General features: G+C 42.7%; 1 protein-coding gene across 1 annotated transcript in view; it reads right to left on the bottom strand.

Annotated features, from left to right (window-relative positions):
- The window catches only part of slc2a15a (solute carrier family 2 member 15a), a gene marked incomplete at both ends in the record, with an annotated part of 116,585 nt that overhangs the window by 12,823 nt on the left and 84,810 nt on the right, over positions 1 to 18,952 (bottom strand). The window contains 3 exons of the mRNA XM_080036588.1: positions 6,151 to 6,226; positions 6,577 to 6,678; positions 6,801 to 6,911. Of these exons, the coding sequence (XP_079892714.1) occupies positions 6,151 to 6,226; positions 6,577 to 6,678; positions 6,801 to 6,911 (289 nt within the window). The remainder of the gene's footprint in view (positions 1 to 6,150; positions 6,227 to 6,576; positions 6,679 to 6,800; positions 6,912 to 18,952) is intronic.

Genomic DNA, 18,952 nt, shown 5'->3' with positions numbered 1-18,952 from the left:
TCACAGATCTCGAGGTTTAACACAGACAAACCACAAGAAAGCACAAGATCTAATGTATGTCCGCGTTCATGTGTAGGAGCAGACACAGACTGCACCAGGTTAAAAGAGTCGACAATGCATAAAAAGTCCTTCACAAGGGGCCTATCAGGACAGCACACGTGAATATTAAAATCACCAACAATAAGAACACGATCATGAACAGACATAATGCCAGCTAAAAAGTCTGAGAAATCATTTAAAAATCCTTATTGTATTTCGGGGGTCGGTAGATGACAGCGAACAGCACCGAGTCAGAGCGACCCACCTCAAATACTGTCGACTCAAAGCTCGAGGAAGAGAATGACGGAACGCGCTGTCTACATTTATAGACATTTTTGAACATAGCCGCTGTTCCACCTCCTCGGCCAGAACTCCGTGGACAGTTAAAAAAGCAACAGTCAACGGGAAGAAGTTCTGAAAGAGCACTTGACTCACCATCACCCAGCCATGTCTCGGTGACGCAAAGAAAATCCAGGCAACGGGAGCTGAAGAAATCACGTAGTATAAACGTTTTGTTAGACAACGATCTGGCATTTACCAGACCAATCCGGGTAGGAGCTGGAGCTGGAGTTTGTAGCCCACTAGGCCGCAGATCACGGGCCAGGATCCTCAGGTTTTGGAGATTCACCCCGCGCTGGAAGATCCGGGGAAAGCAGTGGCGGCGAGTCTGTGGTCCCTCAACCAGGCCGATGACAGGTACCGTGCAGGCGTCAACGGGATCCAGGAGACGCCGAGACATCAACATCATATCGAAATAATCCAGTTTCCGTACAGAGGCGGTGGACGAACGCATCAGACAGGTCTTCAGTCTCACCAGCCGACCGCTGCGTTTGCCACGGCGACGGTGACGCTTCCGCCGGGAGGCTGGGGCCGAACACCGGCACAGGTGAGTCGGGACTCCCGAACGGGGGTAAAAATCTCTGCTCACCATGATTGTTTGCGGCAAGTTTGTTGCAAGTAGATTTAATGTCCAAGAGTGTTTGGCGATCATTCACCAGCAGAGACTTAATTTGTTGAGAGACAAGGGACAAAACTAATAGAAACAACAATAAACAAATCGGGAGAGGGAGACGGCTAGCCACACACACCGGCGCCATCTTCAATCTCCTATAAAATAATCTTTGGGGCTGGTCCCCACCCCAGCCCTGTCTTTCCCTGCTGCAACCATCCTACTACCTCTTGATGTTCTAGTTGACTGATGGCCTGGTCAACTTCTTGTTCAGCCCTCCATTTGCGCCCTGTTCGGACTGATGGTCTGGCTTGGCTTACAACTGGATCAGTTGAGTCTCTCAGCTCGAACACGAACCTCACCTTTTCCAGCTTGTAGCCTAGGCTGATGGACTTCAGTGGTAGTTGGAGTGTGTTCCTATCAAATAAGGCAACATTGAAAAGGCAGCGAGGTAGACCCAGCCATTTTCGGATGTAGTTGTTTGCTTTTTGATCCATCCTCTGTACTGTTGACGCAGAGATCTCGGACAACTTCAGTGGCCACATCAGGCGATGATAAAGGGTGAATTGATAGCACCAGGTCTTGAATTTTCCTGGGAGGTGGCTTTCGTCTATCTTCACTAGGCCTTCTGAGAGTTGTGTTATGACAGAGTGAGCCATGTGTTTGTCTGAGAGGTCAGCAGTGTATTCTCTCCCAAGGCTTCTCACTGACTGCTCTGTCAGCAGTGGATTCTTCTCTACGTCGACAGCAAAGACGAATTATCATTTCTAGACCCTTTCCGGATTGACAGGCTCCGAGATTTGGCTGGTTTGATTTTCATCCTCGCCCAGTTGAGGAGCTCCTCCAGTCTCTTTAGCAGCCTTGATGTGCAGGCAGCGGTTTGTAGGAGTGAGGTGACATCATCCAAATAGCTTCTTAGGGCTGGGAGGCGCTGTCCTGACTCAGATCTCACTCCTCGGACCATCTGTCTTGTGCCGATGAGGATGACTTCAAATGCTGCTGTGAACAAGATGGGTGAGATCGAGCAACCCATTGCTATACCTTTCTGGAGCTGCTGCCAACCGGTTGTGATTTCCTGGGTTGTGTAGAAGGCATAGAAGTTATTGAAGTAGGCAGGGACAAGGTTTTTGATGCAGATAGGTATGTGGAAAAAATTGAGAGCAAAAGTGATAAGCTGGTGTGGAACTGATCCGTATGCGTTGGCTAGGTCCAGCCAAACTACATGGAGATCTAACTTCTTGCGCTTGGCTGTCTGGATTTGCTCCCAGATCATGGCTGAGTGCTCAACGCAACCAGGAAACCCTGGGCCGCCTGCCTTTTGGCAGCTAGTGTCGATATAGACTTAAACCCTATTGAGCATCTTTGGGGCATCCTCAAACGGGAGATAGAGGAGCGTAAGGTCTCTAATATCCACAAGATCCTTGATGTCGTCATTAATGGGTGGAAGAGGATTCCAGTGGCAACCTGTGAAGCTCTGGTGAACTCCATGCCCAAGAGGGTTAAGGCAGTGCTGGAAAATAATTATGGCAACACAAAATATTGACACTTTGGGCCCAATTTGGACATTTTCACTTAGGGGTGAACTCACTTTTGTTGCCAGCAGTATAGACATTAATGGCTGTGTGTCGAGTTATTTCAAGGGGACACTACATTTACACTGTTATACAAGCTGTACACTGACTACTTAACATTGTATCAAAGTGTCATTTATTCAGTGATGTCCCATGGAAAGATATAATGAAATAGTTGAAGAAATGTGAGGGGTGTACTCACTTTTGTGAGATACTGTAAGTCTCCACCTTTATTGGGCAGTCTTCCGTCCGGTATAGGCTTCTCTTTATAGGCTACTCATCTACTTTTTAAGTGTATAATTGTAACTCAGTTCAAAGAGTACTGGCTGTAAATGAACTTAGTTTTTACCTAAAAAGAGCTAGGCTAACAAAAACGCGTATTTATGGTGATCAGAGCTGTTTCAAGTATTATCTATATAATATTTTAGATCAACTCACCCTCTTGGTGAAATAAAATGTTCACTATTGGGCGATAATACCATAGATATCTATGGTTTATACAGTAATACGCTGATGCATAATAGCAATAATACGGTACCCTGCACGATTCATATTATTCTCATCATCTCAACAAATACTTAACTAGTAAAGGTGGAAGACAGATTTGATTAAGAAAACAATTGATTACTGCAATCTGACAGACATTAAGATTAGTTTACATACCTCAGAAGTCTCAAGTTTTGAGATAGGAAGTTTTGAACTTAAACATTTTCCCTGCGAACGTGATAGGTTTTTTTCATATGACTTTTCTGTCACAATGAAGGGCGGGAAAATGTTGCAAAACTACTGAAGAGGAGCAGCCTTCCTTGTTTTCATCATTTGGCTGATTGGCCAGAGACTACCGTCTGGCCAATCAGTGGCCGGCCGTCTGCCGACGCTTCTGATTGGCCAGAGACTACCGGCTTCATTCTGTTGTTTATTCTCCCCAACTCTCCGGGACTTTTGAGTGTATTTTGTCTCGCCGCGTGCAGCCTTCTCTGGCTCTCTTTCATTTGATTTGCATCACAGATCCGATTTTTTTTTTTGCCATATATTCGCTAAGCTCACCCAGTTGTGTTGGTTGTTGGGGAAGTTACTTTAAACATACGAGAGGAGACATGTAGGGCAGCTAGGCTAAATAGCCTATAGAAGCCAGCTGGGACAGACATGATAGCGAGCGATTACATTAAGCCTCGGACTGAACTGATTACCTCAATAAAATATTCAGGCTGAGACACGGCTTACATTTGAAAACACGTATCCTGAAACAAGCACTAAACAGTCAACTTTATCATGCCCGTGTTTACGTGCATAGGTACGTGACGCATCCCTACAGCTGACTGTGGCAGAGTCACACATCGGGATACCAACCCTCCCTTTTAATGGCACAATATTCTTCTACTTATTTTAGCAAACAGATACAAAAAAAAAATAATCATCCGTGTTTTTGGCGGTTGGTTCAGTTAATAGTGCAACAACTGCTCGTAATTTCTGCTTTGCTACTTTGCTCCGGAGTTGGCTTTCAGCCCCTTTGTATGACAACCCCGCCCACGTCCAGGAGGTACTATTTGCAGTGGAAAACGACCCGTGCTGCTATCAAACCAAGTTGAATTGAGTCGAGTTGAGTCGAGTCGAGCTATGTGTGCGGTGGAAAAGCGCCATAATACAATGGATAAAGGACTTCCTGCAGGACCGGCCCCAGCATATGGTAGTGAATGATTTTAAACACTAGAGTCCCCCAGGGCTGTGTTTTATCCCCGATTTTATTTTCCATTTACACAAGATAACATGCAATATCAATGACAATATTAAATATGCTGACGACATGGCCATGGTGGCCCGCGTCAAGGACAGGGACTCCCTAGCTGCATACCACCAACAGGTAGGGAACCTAATGTCCTGGATAGAAGAGATATCTCCAAGACAAAAGAGCTGTGCTGTGCAGGGAGCCCTCTCTTTGAACCCCTGTTAGTGAATGGGAAAGCAGTGGAGCAGGTGGAGTCCTTCAAGTACCTGGGTACAGAGATTGACAGCCTGCTGTCCTTCTGTCAAAAAACTGACTGTCTACAAAAAAGCACAACAACGCCTGTTCCTGCTGAGGAAATGTAGAAGATTTGAAGTACAAATCACTCATTGAATCTGTCTTCACTTTCAACATCTCATCCTGGTTGAATCTCATTTATGTTAAAGATAAATCAAAGTTTTTTGGATTGTTAATCAAGCAAGCAAAATAACTGGCCAAACCTTAACTGCTTCATCGGAACTTCATACACAAGCCAAACACATTACAACAGATCCCACTCACCCCCTGCATAGGTCTTTACAGTTATTACCATCAGGCTGTCACTATAAAGTCGCTCTTGCGAAGAAAAACAGCTACTCAACTTCATCCCTCTGCCATAAACATCCTAAATAGGAAGTAATCAACAACGCCCCTACAGAAACACTATGCTACTTTGTACTCATATTTAACACAATTTAACTGTTATCCTGTGTAAGTTATTTCTATTAGGTAATATACTCTGCACTATATGTTGTTTGTTTGAGCAACGGTTTTCTGTCAAAAAAGTGTTTCTTTTTATGCCTGGCCATACACTTAAAATACCTTTCTAACATATTTTATATGCACTTATTGGGTTTGTGGTTGATCAAACATTTATACATAATTATTATTGGTCTTTAGTATTATCATTGAGGAGGTTAGGTGTTGCATTTTTAAGTTCAAGGCCTAGTTATTGTTACAAGGCAATCCATTCTAACAATCAAACACACATGACCCTATGACCTGACCGTGGGGTCATGGGAATCACTCATTTAGTAAATAGTTTTTTGTAAAAAGTAGCTTATTTTTGCCTATAATTGCTTGAAGTCTTTTTTTAAACTTAAAAGAAGGGGAATTTAAAGTGTGCCTGTAACCATTAGCTGGATGCTGTCCCCCTCCAGCTAGAAGATAATGCTGAGCCCTGGACTTGAAATTATGTTTTGGTCATGTTTCTTGAAAGATCTTGCTAAATTTTTAAAGACATTTTTATAACAGTCCCCTAAGCCCGCCTATCAAATTTTGTGATAAAAGGTTGAAAATCCAAAACGTATATTTCCCATAACTGTATTTCAGTCTATGCAAATTAGATCAAATCTGTAATAACAATATTTTTTCGGGAGAACATTAAGCTGGACTTAAAATGGCACGCTAATTGGACTAACATTCTGAGGTACAATTAAATTATTATTTTCTTCACTTAATTTTGGAATCAGATTACAAACACACATATTAACTCACTTTCATGTAGTGGTATATCTCCATAGAGATAGTACTGATTGTCTTTGCCTAGATTTAAAGATATCTGTATTTGACATTTCTGCCTTGACCACAATACAACTTTGGTTGACAGAGTTTAATTGGCAAAACCTATAAGTCATTTAATCAATGTTTTAAATGGCAACTATTTTTTACAAATGATTAATTAATTAGGTCATTACTTTAAGAAAAAGTGCCTTAAGGTCAGTGGTCCAAGTTTTATAGCCAACACTAAAATAATAAAATTCTCTTTCTGGGATGAATCAGGTATTAATTATATCTATCTATCAAAAATACACTATAGAGCAACTTGCCTGGACCGATACAGAAGCCAGCGATGATGCCAACCATACAGCAGACACTGATGTAGCGCATGAAAGATAAGTGAGCCTGCAGGAAGGAAGAACAGCACAACATAAAGCAGCCAGTCTGATCACATTGATTTTTATGGGAATATTAAATCCGTTATTTTTCATAATTTCATGAAGATAAAATGAATAATAGTCCCAGTAGATCGCGCTTTTTGAAAGTCCTTGCGAAAGGTTCAACAGCACTGAACAAATAGGAAGGGGACTTGGCAGATCCATGGCCTAGGCTCTTAAGCAGTGCCTAGATTTGACACTTGTCCATTAGAAGCAGTTAACATCATCATCACCCTTACTGGAATGGTTTGGGTCACAAAACTTTAAGGGAAACACACACACACACACACACACACACACACACACACACACACACACCTGTAGAATGAGGGTTACTGTGATTCCAGCACTGCAGATTCCCATCATTGCAAATCCCCCAATCACGAGGGGCCTCCTGCCTAGCTTCTCTATGGTAAAACACTACAGGAGGAGACAGAGTGCATGTCAAACAATGCAACATGAAAACACACGATAATGCGATTAAAAATACCACAGTGTGCTCTAATACAATGAATTTGCATCTCACTAGTTTGTAAGTTTACCCCAATGAGTCCAGCGATGATCTCTATAATTCCTGTCCCTGCTGTGGTATACTGTATCTCTGGTCCTGGGATACCTGCATTCTTCAAGATGTCATTGGTATAGAACCAGATCTGTGGTGAAAAAATAACCACTTAAAGATCAGAGAGGTTAAACACAATGAGTCAGTCCAGTCACACTTCAAAGCGTTCAGAGGTTAGTTTGAAAGCCAGTCTATTTCTTACTCTGCTATGTTCTGATGTCATGGCATGTTGAAGACATGAAGCAAGTGTGTTTTCTATGATTCTTATTTCTCATCATAGGCTTAATTTTTTTTATTCTAAAAGGTGTCAATGACATTGACCATCTTTTGACCATTTTTCTTTTGTTATTACTAGGGCTGTCAAGCGATTAAAAAAATTAATCTAATTAATTACAGGCTCTGTGATTAATTAATCTAAATTAATCGCATACTTATATGACACTTTTACACCTGTTTATAAACAGCTGTATAGCCTACTACAGTTTGTTTCTCTGTCTCTCTCTCTTTCTCTCTCGCGCGCTCGCTCTCCGTCTCTCGTAACTTCTGTCTCCTCCCCTCAGCCAGCTTTATACATGAACTAGCGCCGAATTTTCTCAAAAAAACAAGCAGACAAAATTACAACTTTCCATCTCACACAACAGACAGCGCTGCACTGCCACCATTTCGTAGCCTACTCATAGGCAAAAATATTGAGACACACACACACACGGGGCGGGTGCTAGACAGCTAGCAAACAAAATTGGAGGAAGATTGCATACCTGCAAACTCGTCGCTTTTCGGCGAAAATCGCCGTTTAGAATCAAAATATATGACCCACGTGAATCGTATAGATCCGAAGAGTTTTTGTTTTTGGGAGGGGGGGGGGGGGGGTAGCGGCAACTGCCAGAGAAGTCAGCCAGCGCATCCCAGACTGGACTGTGTGGGCGAGTTACCGTAGTGTGAGACAAGGGAATAACGTTATCTTGGCAATAAAACATCTTTGGTAGACGTCATGAGTATTGTCCAATCAGCGTTAAGATCGGGCAAAGCATCACTGCTGCCGCTGTGTGTTCAGACTTTAGAATTGGCTAAAAGTCTCAATCAAAGCCCTTTTGATAATAAAAAATTAGAGGCTTTGATTAAACACTGTCAATGCTTCAGAGGTTAATGTAACAGCCTACTGAAACAGAAACTATACGGAGGGACGCAGCTACAGGTACAGTCCCTTTATTTCGTCGCGCTGTCAGTTTGCCGACATGGCTCTCTGTTAGACTCGAGACATAGAAAAAGATCGCGGAAGCCGTTCCCGTAGACAAAGTTAACGGGCAGGATATCCCCAACTGATTTCATCCATCAAACCACAGAGTTTTTTCTGAGCGGCGTCTCACTCGCTCACTGGGTCTCCCGGGTCCCGGTGATTTTCACCGTCACAGCGATCGACTCGCTGCTTTGCTGGGGCGGAGACTTTGTGTGAAGGTGATTTAACATCACGGTCGTAGACGAATGTTATAACTTTATGCTGCATAGTTTGCACTGCACTGTTGACCCACACAGGACTCTTAAAGGCCTACTTCACCGGTGGGAATATGAAGGTGTATTGAATTCTGAGATCCTATGTAGTATAAATGTGCGAAAAAAATTGAAATTGGTTCATCCTAGCCTGAGAAAAGGCAGAAAGAGTGTTTTTTTTAACCCTATAATTCTCTTTCTCGTGACATCACAGAAAGAGAAATATAGGGTTAAAAAAAACTTACTTTGTAAATATTACTGTGATGTCTTTTACTGTGACATCACAGTAATATTTACTAAGTAAGTTTTTTTTTAACCCTATATTTCTCTTTCTGTGATGTCACGAGAAAGAGAAATATAGGGTTAAAAAAAACACTATTTCTGCCTTTTCTCAGGCTAGGATGAACCAATTTTAATTTTTTTTGCACATTTATACTACATAGGATCTCAGAATTCAATACACCTTCATATTCAAACCGGTGAAGTAGGCCTTTAAGTGAAGCTGACAGTTTAATGAGCGCACATTGCAGAAATGAAGTGTCTGCAGTGCGCTCACAATCAGAGCCGACCGACAGGCCCCCCTCCCCCCCAATTTATTTTTATTTTTTAGTTTGTGTGTTTGATATTAACATCATATTATTATATCATACAAAAAAATTAATACAATGTTTTGATCTAGATAGCCTAGTTAATAGCCCAATAATTTAATCAGTTCATCTGGGAGGTAATCCAAGTTTAACTGATCACGTCACGTTCACGTCCAGTGTGTATTGAGTTTATTTAAAAACATTTGGAAATGGGGCTCAGATGCCCATGCACTGTATAACCTATTTCAGCCTCGTCTGTGGAAAAAAAGATAGCTGGACAACAGAGTTCTTCTGCTTCATTCCTCTCACTGCATTTAAATGTATTCATTATATTACAGAGAAATATGTCCCATAAAAGAAAAAGAGCACCAAGCCCAACCCAGAGGACCCTGCATAATATTTTATTTTAAATGAACATTTTAATGGAAAATCCAAGAAGCTTCTAATTCATCCGACCCAGTGTCTCCAAAGTATTTGTTCACACAAAATTCCTCAGATTTAGCCTCTTAATTTCCCTCTCAAAGTGCACCAGATTCATGCATTTCACTTTAAAAAGTTTAAAAAAAATCTCCCGGGGGGGGGGGGCATACCCCCGGACCCCCCTAGGAGGGTCAGGATCTCAGCTGGCTATTATTTTCACCCAGCTGGACATTGGAGGCAATAGTGGAGAACTCTGGTTGTGTGAATGATATTTAACAATAGCCAATCGTTTGGACAGTGAAAAACACCCGACCCCCCTAGAAGGGACGGGTGTTTGTCACCTTTTTCACCTCCTATGAGTTTGCAGGTCTGAGATTGAGAGATATGGCCTACTACTGTTTTGAACCTAGCCTACATTGTTGCACCCACTAAATAAATAATGCACGGACACTGCGGAGAATTAAGTAAGATGTCTTCCTACCTTCATGCATCCCATAAACCGTCCATAGAGCCCTCGAGTCGGCCCCTTTCCCTTGCTTCTCTCTTTACCTTTCTCCCTTTAACCCCGCGCCCGAGCTACAGGTGCAGCTCCGCACCACTTTTGCACCGGGTCAAAAGGCATTATAGAAGTGCGATTAATCTGCGTTAATTTTTTTAATCGCGTTAATTTTTCTGTGATTAATTAATCGAAATTAACGCGTTAATTTGACAGCCCTAGTTATTACGTATGTTTGCTACTGGATGTCTGAATTTCCTCCGGGATCCTATCTATCTAATCTTTTGATCAAGCTACCCTGAGATCCACTTTGATACGGTGTGGAACCAGAAATAATACTTTACTATCCCACTGTGGTGCATGACCAGTCAACCGAATCAGTGCAGTCAAGGATAGCCTTAGTTTGGCCCAAATTGCAGGTTAGACCAGAATAAATATGGCATGGCAAGGCAAGTTTATTTCTATAGCACAATTCAGACACAAGGCCATTCAAAGTGCTTTACAGGGGCAAGATTAAAATACACAATACACATTAGAAAAGCGAATGAATAGAAATAAAACATTTAAAAGCGAATGAGTAGAAATAGAACATTTAAATAAAATAAAAATTACAGGTTAAAATGGAAACAGAAAAGTCATCAGACTTGATTTAACAGAGCTAAGAGTTGCGGCAGACCTCACGTTTTCTGACAGATTGTTCCAGATATTTGGTGCATAAAAACTAAAAGCTACTTCTCCTTGTTTAGTCCTAACTCTGGGTACTTGTAAGTAGACCTGTCCCAGACGACCTAAGAGCTCTGGACGGTTCATACGTATCAGCAGATCAGAATGTATTTCGTCCCTAAACCATTTAGTGCTTTATAAACCAACATCAATATTTTGAAATCAATTCTTTGAGTGACAGGAAGCCAGTGTAAAGACCTCAGAACTGGGGTGATGTGATCCACTTGTTTGGTCCTAGTGAGGACTCGAGCAGCAGCATTCCGAATTAGCTGAAGCTGTCTGATAGATTTTTTTGGAAGGCCTGCAAGGACACTGTTACAGTAGTCAAGTCTACTAAAGATAAATGCATGGACATAAGCCATTTAATTCTTGATATGTTTTTAAGGTGGTAGTAGGCTGACTTATTGATTTAATGTGTTTCTTGAGATTCAAGTCTGAGTCTATGACAACACCAATATTTCTGGCTTGTGTGGTTTCTAACATAACATATTTAAGCTGTGCGCTGACATTTAAATGTTCATCTTTGGCACCAAAGACAATTACTTCGGTTTTGTCGTTGTTAAATTGAAGAAAATGTTGGCACATCCAATCATTGATTTGTTCAATGCACTTGGATCGGACTATAGTCTCCTGGTGATATGGTTATGTACATTTGTGTGTTGTCTGCATAATTATGGTAGCATAATTTGTTCTTATTCATAATCTGAGCTAGTGGGAGCATGTAGATGTTAAAAAGAAGAGGCCCAAGAATGGAACCTTGGGGGCCCCTGCATTCAATATTTGTTCGCTCAGATGTGAAATTGCCTATTGACACATAGTAGAAAATCACAGCAAGTTAGATTTACCAACACAGTATTTATTCAAACTGTTAATTATATTCGAGCAAAAACAGAGCTCAAAGCCAAACAAATGTGCATTCAAAAACCACTGACAGGAAATAACGATCATAATACAAAACTAAATCAAAGTGCACCTTTTTTCCATCATGTTTGTTATGACAAAGCCACCAAAAAACTGCATTCAGCAACACCTAACAGAAGAAAAACTTATAAACTAATGGCGCTTTTCCACCGCATGGTATCAGCTCAACTCGACTCGATTCAACTCGCATTTTTGGCGTTTCCACCGCAATTTCATGGTACCTGGTACCTGGTAGCGGCTGCTCTTTTGGTATCGCCTCGCTCTAGGTTCCAAGCGAGCTGAGCCGATGCTAAAAGGTGACGTCGGCAGACGGCCGGCCACTGATTGGCCAGAGACTATTGTCTGGCCAATCAGTGGCCGGCCGTCTGCCGACGCTTCTGATTGGCCAGAGACTACCGGCTTCATTCTGTTGTTTATTCTCCCCAACTCTCCGGGACTTTTGAGTGTATTTACGCCGCGTGCAGCCTACTCTGGCTCTCTTTCATTTGATTTGCATCACAGATCCGATTTTTTTTCCATATATTCACTAAGCTCACCCAGTGATGGTTGTTGGGGAAGTTACTTTTTTTTTTAAAGATATTTTTTGGGCATTTTTATGCTTTATTGATAGTGCAGAGAGACAGAGGTGAAATGGGGCAGAGAGGGGAGTGACATGCAGAGAACGACCGCGGGCAGGAATCGAACCCGGGTCTGCTGCTGGGCCAGGCCCCCGGGAGGGGGACGCCCTACCAACTGAGCTAAAGGCGCCCCCCGGGGAAGTTACTTTTAACATACGAGAGGAGACATGTAGGGCAGCTAGCAGCTAGGCTAAATAGAATATAGCCAGCTGGGACAGACATGATAGCGAGCGATTACATTACAAGCCTCGGACTGAACTGATTACCTCAATAAAATATTCAGGCTGAGACACGGCTTGCATTTGAAAACACGTATCCTGAAACAAGCACTAAACAGTCAACTTTATCATGCCCGTGTTTACGTGCATAGGGATGTACTTGACACATACCTACAGCTGACTGTGTGACAGAGTCACACATCGGGACAACAACCATCCCTTTTAATGGCCCGTAGCAATATTCTTCTACTTCTTTTAGCAAACAGATACAAGGGGGGTATTTCTTAAACATTTTTCATCCGTGTTTTTGGCGGATGGTTCAGTTAATAGTGCAACAACTGCTCGTAATTTCTGCTTTGCTACTTTGCTCCGGAGTAGGCTTTCAGCCCCTTACGACAACCCCGCCCACGTCCAGGAGGTACTATTTGCGGTGGAAAACGACCTGTGCTGCTACCGAACCAAGTTGAACTGAGTCGAGTTGAGTCGAGTCGAGCTACATGTGCGGTGGAAAAGCGCCATTAATTGCATATTTTTGCATTAGTATTTTTGCAACAGTTAAACAAAAAGAGAGTATATACCGTACTTTTCGGACTATAAGCCGCAACTTTTTCCCCATTTTTCGACCCTGTTATTACACAGCACAGTATATGTTCTGTAGCTACTAGGGATGGGCGTTAGTAATCAAGTACTCGAGTACTCCTCGTTTCAAATGAACTCGATTGGTGGATGAGGAAAATCTTTTTTTTGTTTGTTTTTTAGTGTCTGTAGCCTTTAGGCTGGCGGGCCGCTTCTATTTTAAAATGGTATATACAGTACGTGTACAAAACGGCACAAAACGGATAAAATAAAGTTAACAAAATGAAATATTTTGATGCAAGTGCAATAAACTGAGCGTTGTGTCAAACATCAACTGCAAACTAGAAATCCCGCGGAGATTTTGAAAGTACGGGCCGCCCGCGTAAATCGGGGAAGGAAAAAAATCACGGCCGACCCCCGCGGTCCGAGAGGCGTTACCGTAGAGCGACGCGAGCCGTGCACGTCTGACAAATGATAAGTCGATCGGAGTCAGGGGGAAAGGGCCGTGGCCTGTCAAACATTGCATCGGTGAATGACGGTTTTCGCATTTGTGGCGCCCCCTATGGGTTAACCTCGACAAGCTTAGAGGGCCACGCTAGCACATGTCTTCTGCACGTATCCTGCAAGTTTCACGATGATAGGACCTACGGTCAACGAGTTATGGCCAATTTGTAATTAAGCCCCGCCCCTGCGTAAACGTTTTAGTCAATGGCGGCCATGTTTTCCAAGCTATCCTACTAATATTTTTCGGAGACGTGCGTCATAGTCCCCCGGGGCTTCGTGAGACATTTGGTGTCGATACAGTAAAACTGGAAAAAGTTGTGGTTAAAACCCTGTTTTTCAGTTTATGTTAATTAGCCGAAAATATTTCCAGGTTGACTTTTATGGTCCAAGAGGCTTTTTTGTAGAGCACCCTAAAATACACCTGTGTGAGAAATTTCAAGTCAATCGGATTTACGGTGTGCGGGGCGCGGCCTCTCAAACTTTCTTCAGTCTGGGTTTAATTACAGCGCCCCCTAGCGGAAAAAAAAAAAAAAATTCCTTGAGGCTATATTGTAGAGCACCATGAGCTGTACAAGTGTAATCAATTTCAAGTGAATCGGAGTCGGGTGACATTTGTGGCGCCCCCTATGGGTTAATCTCGATAAGCTCTGAGGGACATGCTACCACATGACTTCTGCACATACCCAGAAAGTTTGATGATGATAGGACCTATGGTTAAGGAGTTATGGCCAATTTGTGTATAGGCCCCGCCCCTGCGTAAACTTTTTGGGCAATGGCGGCGAAAAAAATAATCATGGCTGACCCCTATTGTCCGAGAGGCTATATTGTAGCGCACCATGAGCTGTACAAGTGTAATCAATTTCAAGTCAATCGGAGTCGGGTGACATTTATGGCGCCCCCTATGGGTTAACCTCGATAAGCTTCTATGGACATGCTACCACATGACTTCCGCACATACCCAGCAAGTTTCATGATGATAGGACCTATGGTTAAGGAGTTATGGCCAACGTGTTATTAAGCCCCGCCCCTGCGTAAACGTTTTGGTCAATGGCGGCCATGTTTTTCAAGTTGTCCTACTAATGTTTTACGGGTATGTTTATTGTAGTCCCCCGGGGCTTCACGAGAAATTTGGTGTTGATACAGTCAAATTGCAGAAAGTTGTGGATAACACCCTGTTTTTCAGTTTATGCTAATTAGCGGGAAATATTCCCAGAAGAATTTTTATGGTCCCAGAGGCTTTTTGGTAGAGCACCCTAACATACACCTGTGTGAGAAATTTCAAGTCAATCGGAGTTACGGCGTGTGGGGCGTGGCCTCGCAAAGTTCTTTCAGTCGGGACTTCATAACACCGCCCCCTAGCGGAAATTCAAAAAACTGTATAATAGCACACCCCGTGGGGTGGGGACGCACGTTGTGTGAAATTTTGGCATGTCTGCGTGCAACGGTGTGGGAGGAGAAGCAGCTAGAAATTTGAGGCAGAAGTCAGAAGAAGAAGAAGAAGAAGAAGTAAGAATAAGTAGGAAACAGAGGACCTCTGTAAACAGAGGACCCGTACTTAATAACTGCCACCTCCGTGCCACCGCAGCAGCCTGTGTTCTCCACAGCACCGCGGAGCTGAACACGGTCTCTCCTTTCTTCTCCAGAACATTTTCAGGAATATAACTGTCCAATTATTTCAAAGCAGATGATAAAGTTACGTTTATAAAAAGGGGAGATGACACCTGTTACTCTCAGTTGGTAATGAGTAGACTCCAGGTGAGCATGCAAGGTGCTCTCCGCATGGAAAGAAAAGAAGAAGCAAGGCTTACTTCAGACACATTCGCTCCGAGCCAACAACAGTTAAGAAGCCTTCAATAGGGAATATGGGGATAAGATTCAAAAACCGACCGATGTACCGTTCCGTTAATGAGGAATTAGTCGCGGTAATTATTCACAGACATGGAGTGAGCATTACGAGGTTGGATATAGGCCTACAACTATCTGCTTTGGTGAGTTATTTATATGTATTTAAATTGTAGGACAATAATTTTATATTATCTGCTGCCCTTCTTATTTTAAATGGTGACTTACGGCCCCCACACACATCCTACCTCTACTGCGCGTCTACCTCGCGTCTGCGTCTGACTTTTTGTCACAGACTGTGAAATCAACGTAGAGCGAGCACACATCCAACCTCAGACGCACTGCTGAGGCGCGTCGGAGGCACGTCTGCAGCGACGCTCCCCTTCACCTCAGGAGGCTCGCCTATTTTTTTTCTGAGAGCAGCGCGTCTCTCTCGCGTCTGTGCTTTAACTGATAGAGAAATACTCTGCTGACAGTCATACCAGCAGTATTCACTCTAGTTACACGTTTACCCGGTGTGTTTATTTCAAAATAAAACATCCCTCAGTCGTATACGCGAATAATCCCTTTATTTCACGATTTAATTGTGCAATCAAAATCCGAGGGATTTAAAACCTAATTTTCAATTAGTTCTGGCATTTCATTTTTGGATAATTGACACATATAGAGATCCAATATAGTGAAGAAATAAAAAAGATCATGATGAGCGCAACAGTTTTCCGTTGCTCTATCTGTGTCTACGGCCTTCTTCTTCCCCGACCACACCCCCCTCTCTCTCTCCCGTATAAATCAGTAAAGTGATTTTTGAAATACTCTGCTGAGAGTCATATTGACTTCATACTGGCAGCTTTCGCTGTAGTTTCACCATTTCCTGGTGTGTCCCCTTCAAAATAAAACTTCCAACAAGCGAAAATATGGCAAAAAAAAGAAAAAAAATGGCAATCGGGCGCACGGATTACTGTCCAGACTCAATATTAATCATATGCATCATAGATGACATGAAATAACTTCATTTTTAATGGGAATTATCTATGAAAACTCTATGTAGAAAGATAGGGCTTTTAGAAGCAGCGCTGCAGCAGCAGTAGCTGCTGAGACGTTGCATGTGTGTCCGAGAAAAGTCCGAGAGAGGCAGCAGTAAGGTAACGCGACGCGCTCCAGAGGTAGACGCAGGATGTGTGTGGAGGCCGTTAGGCAATTTTTTTTGTTACAACTACAGCCCATGCTTTGTTTCTCTTTTTTTCTCCCCATTGCAGACCTACTGGATCGGTTTAAATTGTGGCCCGTCTATTTAATTACTTTCAGTGAGGAAAATGTGTTTTGAACTTGTGGAAAAAAATCCTTAATATCATATGGCAACTGTGACTGTTTGACATAAGCATTGAGCGCTTTATTGTGGTCAACCGTTGTTCTGTAGACAGATGCGTTGCGTTCTAAAAATAGAAAAAAAGTTTAACGAGGAATCGAATGATCCTCGAGGAATGCAAGCGATCACACGAGTAGTGAAAACACTCGTGCCCATCCCTAGTAGCTACTATTGCACTAAATGGTAACACTTACGTACGTTATGCAAATATGCAACTTGTTTGTTGAAATGTTAATAAATGGGAGCTTCTTCAAGCAGCCATCTCTTTCCCGACAATCCCCTCTGTGCACGAACTCTTACATATGGTAATTAAACATAATAACACCTGCGGCTTATAGTCCAGTGCGCCTTATAGTGCGGAAAATACTGTAGCTTTTTTTTCTGTCGGAGCCCAAGACTTTGGAAACGGCACGCTCCTGCTCCAGCACCCTCTCAATAATTTTTTGTCTGGATCCCCACCTGGTAGGAGACTCGCTGATCAGCTGGTGTTCAGGAATGTTCAGCTCTTGCTGAGCTTTGGCCAGGTCTCTCCTTCTTTTCCAGCTAAAAGAGAAGCTGCTCACCACCTTCTTGCATAGGCTGACAGCACGGTCGATCCGGGGGTCTTTCATACTTCTCTCTCTGAGATTAAAAACAAACAAACATTTTAATGTTATAATATTTGTAAAGAAATCCATAATTCAGGAACACCAAATTAATTTTTTCAAACATAATTTAAAATGACCTTTTCATCTTTTGTATATTTTCTACAGATATCATTTAGATTTTAAAATCAACTCTAACTTCGAATAGTTTTTCTTTCAATATACACATGAATATGCATAAATCACATACAATGTTTAATTATTATTGTATCCCATAACACTATTTGAAGCTCTCTTAAAGTTTTAATAAACAGTAGGATGGCTGATAAAAAAAAATCTAAAATAAATGATGACTTTACTACCACTAGGTGGAGACCAGAACTCACCAATTGCCAGGTGCAGCCGGTGGCCAAAACACTGCAGTCTTGTCCAACTAATCAGGTTACAAGCTTTAACGATGTTGGCCCTGTTATCTGTGGTGATGGAGACTTGACGGGCTTGTTGTAAATTCCATGCTGCCAGTGCTTCTTCCAAGTCGTGCGCCAATATCTCGCCGGTATGATCTTCCAGGAAAAAGCTTGTTTGAAGGCACGCGCTCTTCAACTCCCAGTTGGCAATGTAATGTACTGTGAAACTTAAATAAGGATCACACGTCCTGCTGGACCACAGATCGGTGGTAGAAGAGTACAAAGTCACGTCTGTGAGCGTGTGGGCCAGCTTCTGTCTCTCTGATAAGTATAGCTCTGGTAGAGCTCTTTCGGCAAAAAACTTGCGACCAGGCAACTCATATTTAGGGTCAAGCGTCTTAACAAGGTTTTTTTGAAAGGCTTTTCAACGACACTTATTGGGGCCATATCTTTGGCTATGTAGTGTGTGACAGCGGCCGTAATTTCGGACTCTTTTTTCTTCGTACGGGACTGCTTTGGAAAATGACAAAGCCAAAGTAATTTGCTACTGGTCTGGTTGTTTGTGTGTTTTATTTTGTTATATATATTTCATGCACTGTTTTTGGCATTCTTCGTTTTGCAGTGAGTGGTGGTTCTTCAAATGGTGAAATAAATGTGTGGTGCTGCTTGCTCTCGTGGCAATGGTTTTGCGGCATATTTTACATATTACCGTTGTTTGTTCCACATCTTCCTTTCGGTGGCCAAACCACTGCCAGACGAAGGATCCAGAGCTATTCTTTTTCGAAACCAACTCCTCCTTTTCCATCCTATTTTCTCTCTTGCAGTCCTCACTCACCGGTTGGAGGTACACACACCTACAGCAGCGCTCCTTCCAGACTACATCACACACGCGTGCACTGCAAACTACGTCACACGCGCGCGTCCATGAGAATCTCGCGGACTCGCAATGGACGGGGGTGGGGGGCGGGGGGGTGAGTGTGTTTAATGCATGTGAGTCAGTGAGGCAGAGAGCCGCAGGAAAGAGCGAGATAAGCGAACACTAGCGAGTATACCGGCGGTGGCCGCAAAACAAAACATTACCTGCCAATTTGTATTCGATGTCCGCGACAAGGGCATTTTATACATCCGGAGAACATATCGCGATATATCACATATCGCGATATGTTCTCCGGATGTATAAACATACTTTGTTTGATTATTTGTTTGCACAGAGATTGTACTTTTAAAAAATAAACAGGAATGATCGGAGATACACACATCAGACACTGCTACTTTTGATATGTCCATGCCCCAGAGTGTGCCCTTTGTCAACATGCTGATAAAGCTCATAGCTTTCAAGGACACAGCACAATTCTTTTGCAATTCTGTCTTCGGGTTTGTCAA

The sequence above is a fragment of the Ammodytes marinus genome, assembly GCF_949987685.1.
Source record: "Ammodytes marinus genome assembly, chromosome: 11".
Lineage (NCBI taxonomy): Eukaryota > Metazoa > Chordata > Actinopteri > Uranoscopiformes > Ammodytidae > Ammodytes > Ammodytes marinus.
The sequence above is the reverse complement of the archived record's forward strand: the minus strand, read 5'-3'. Positions and strand labels throughout refer to the sequence as shown.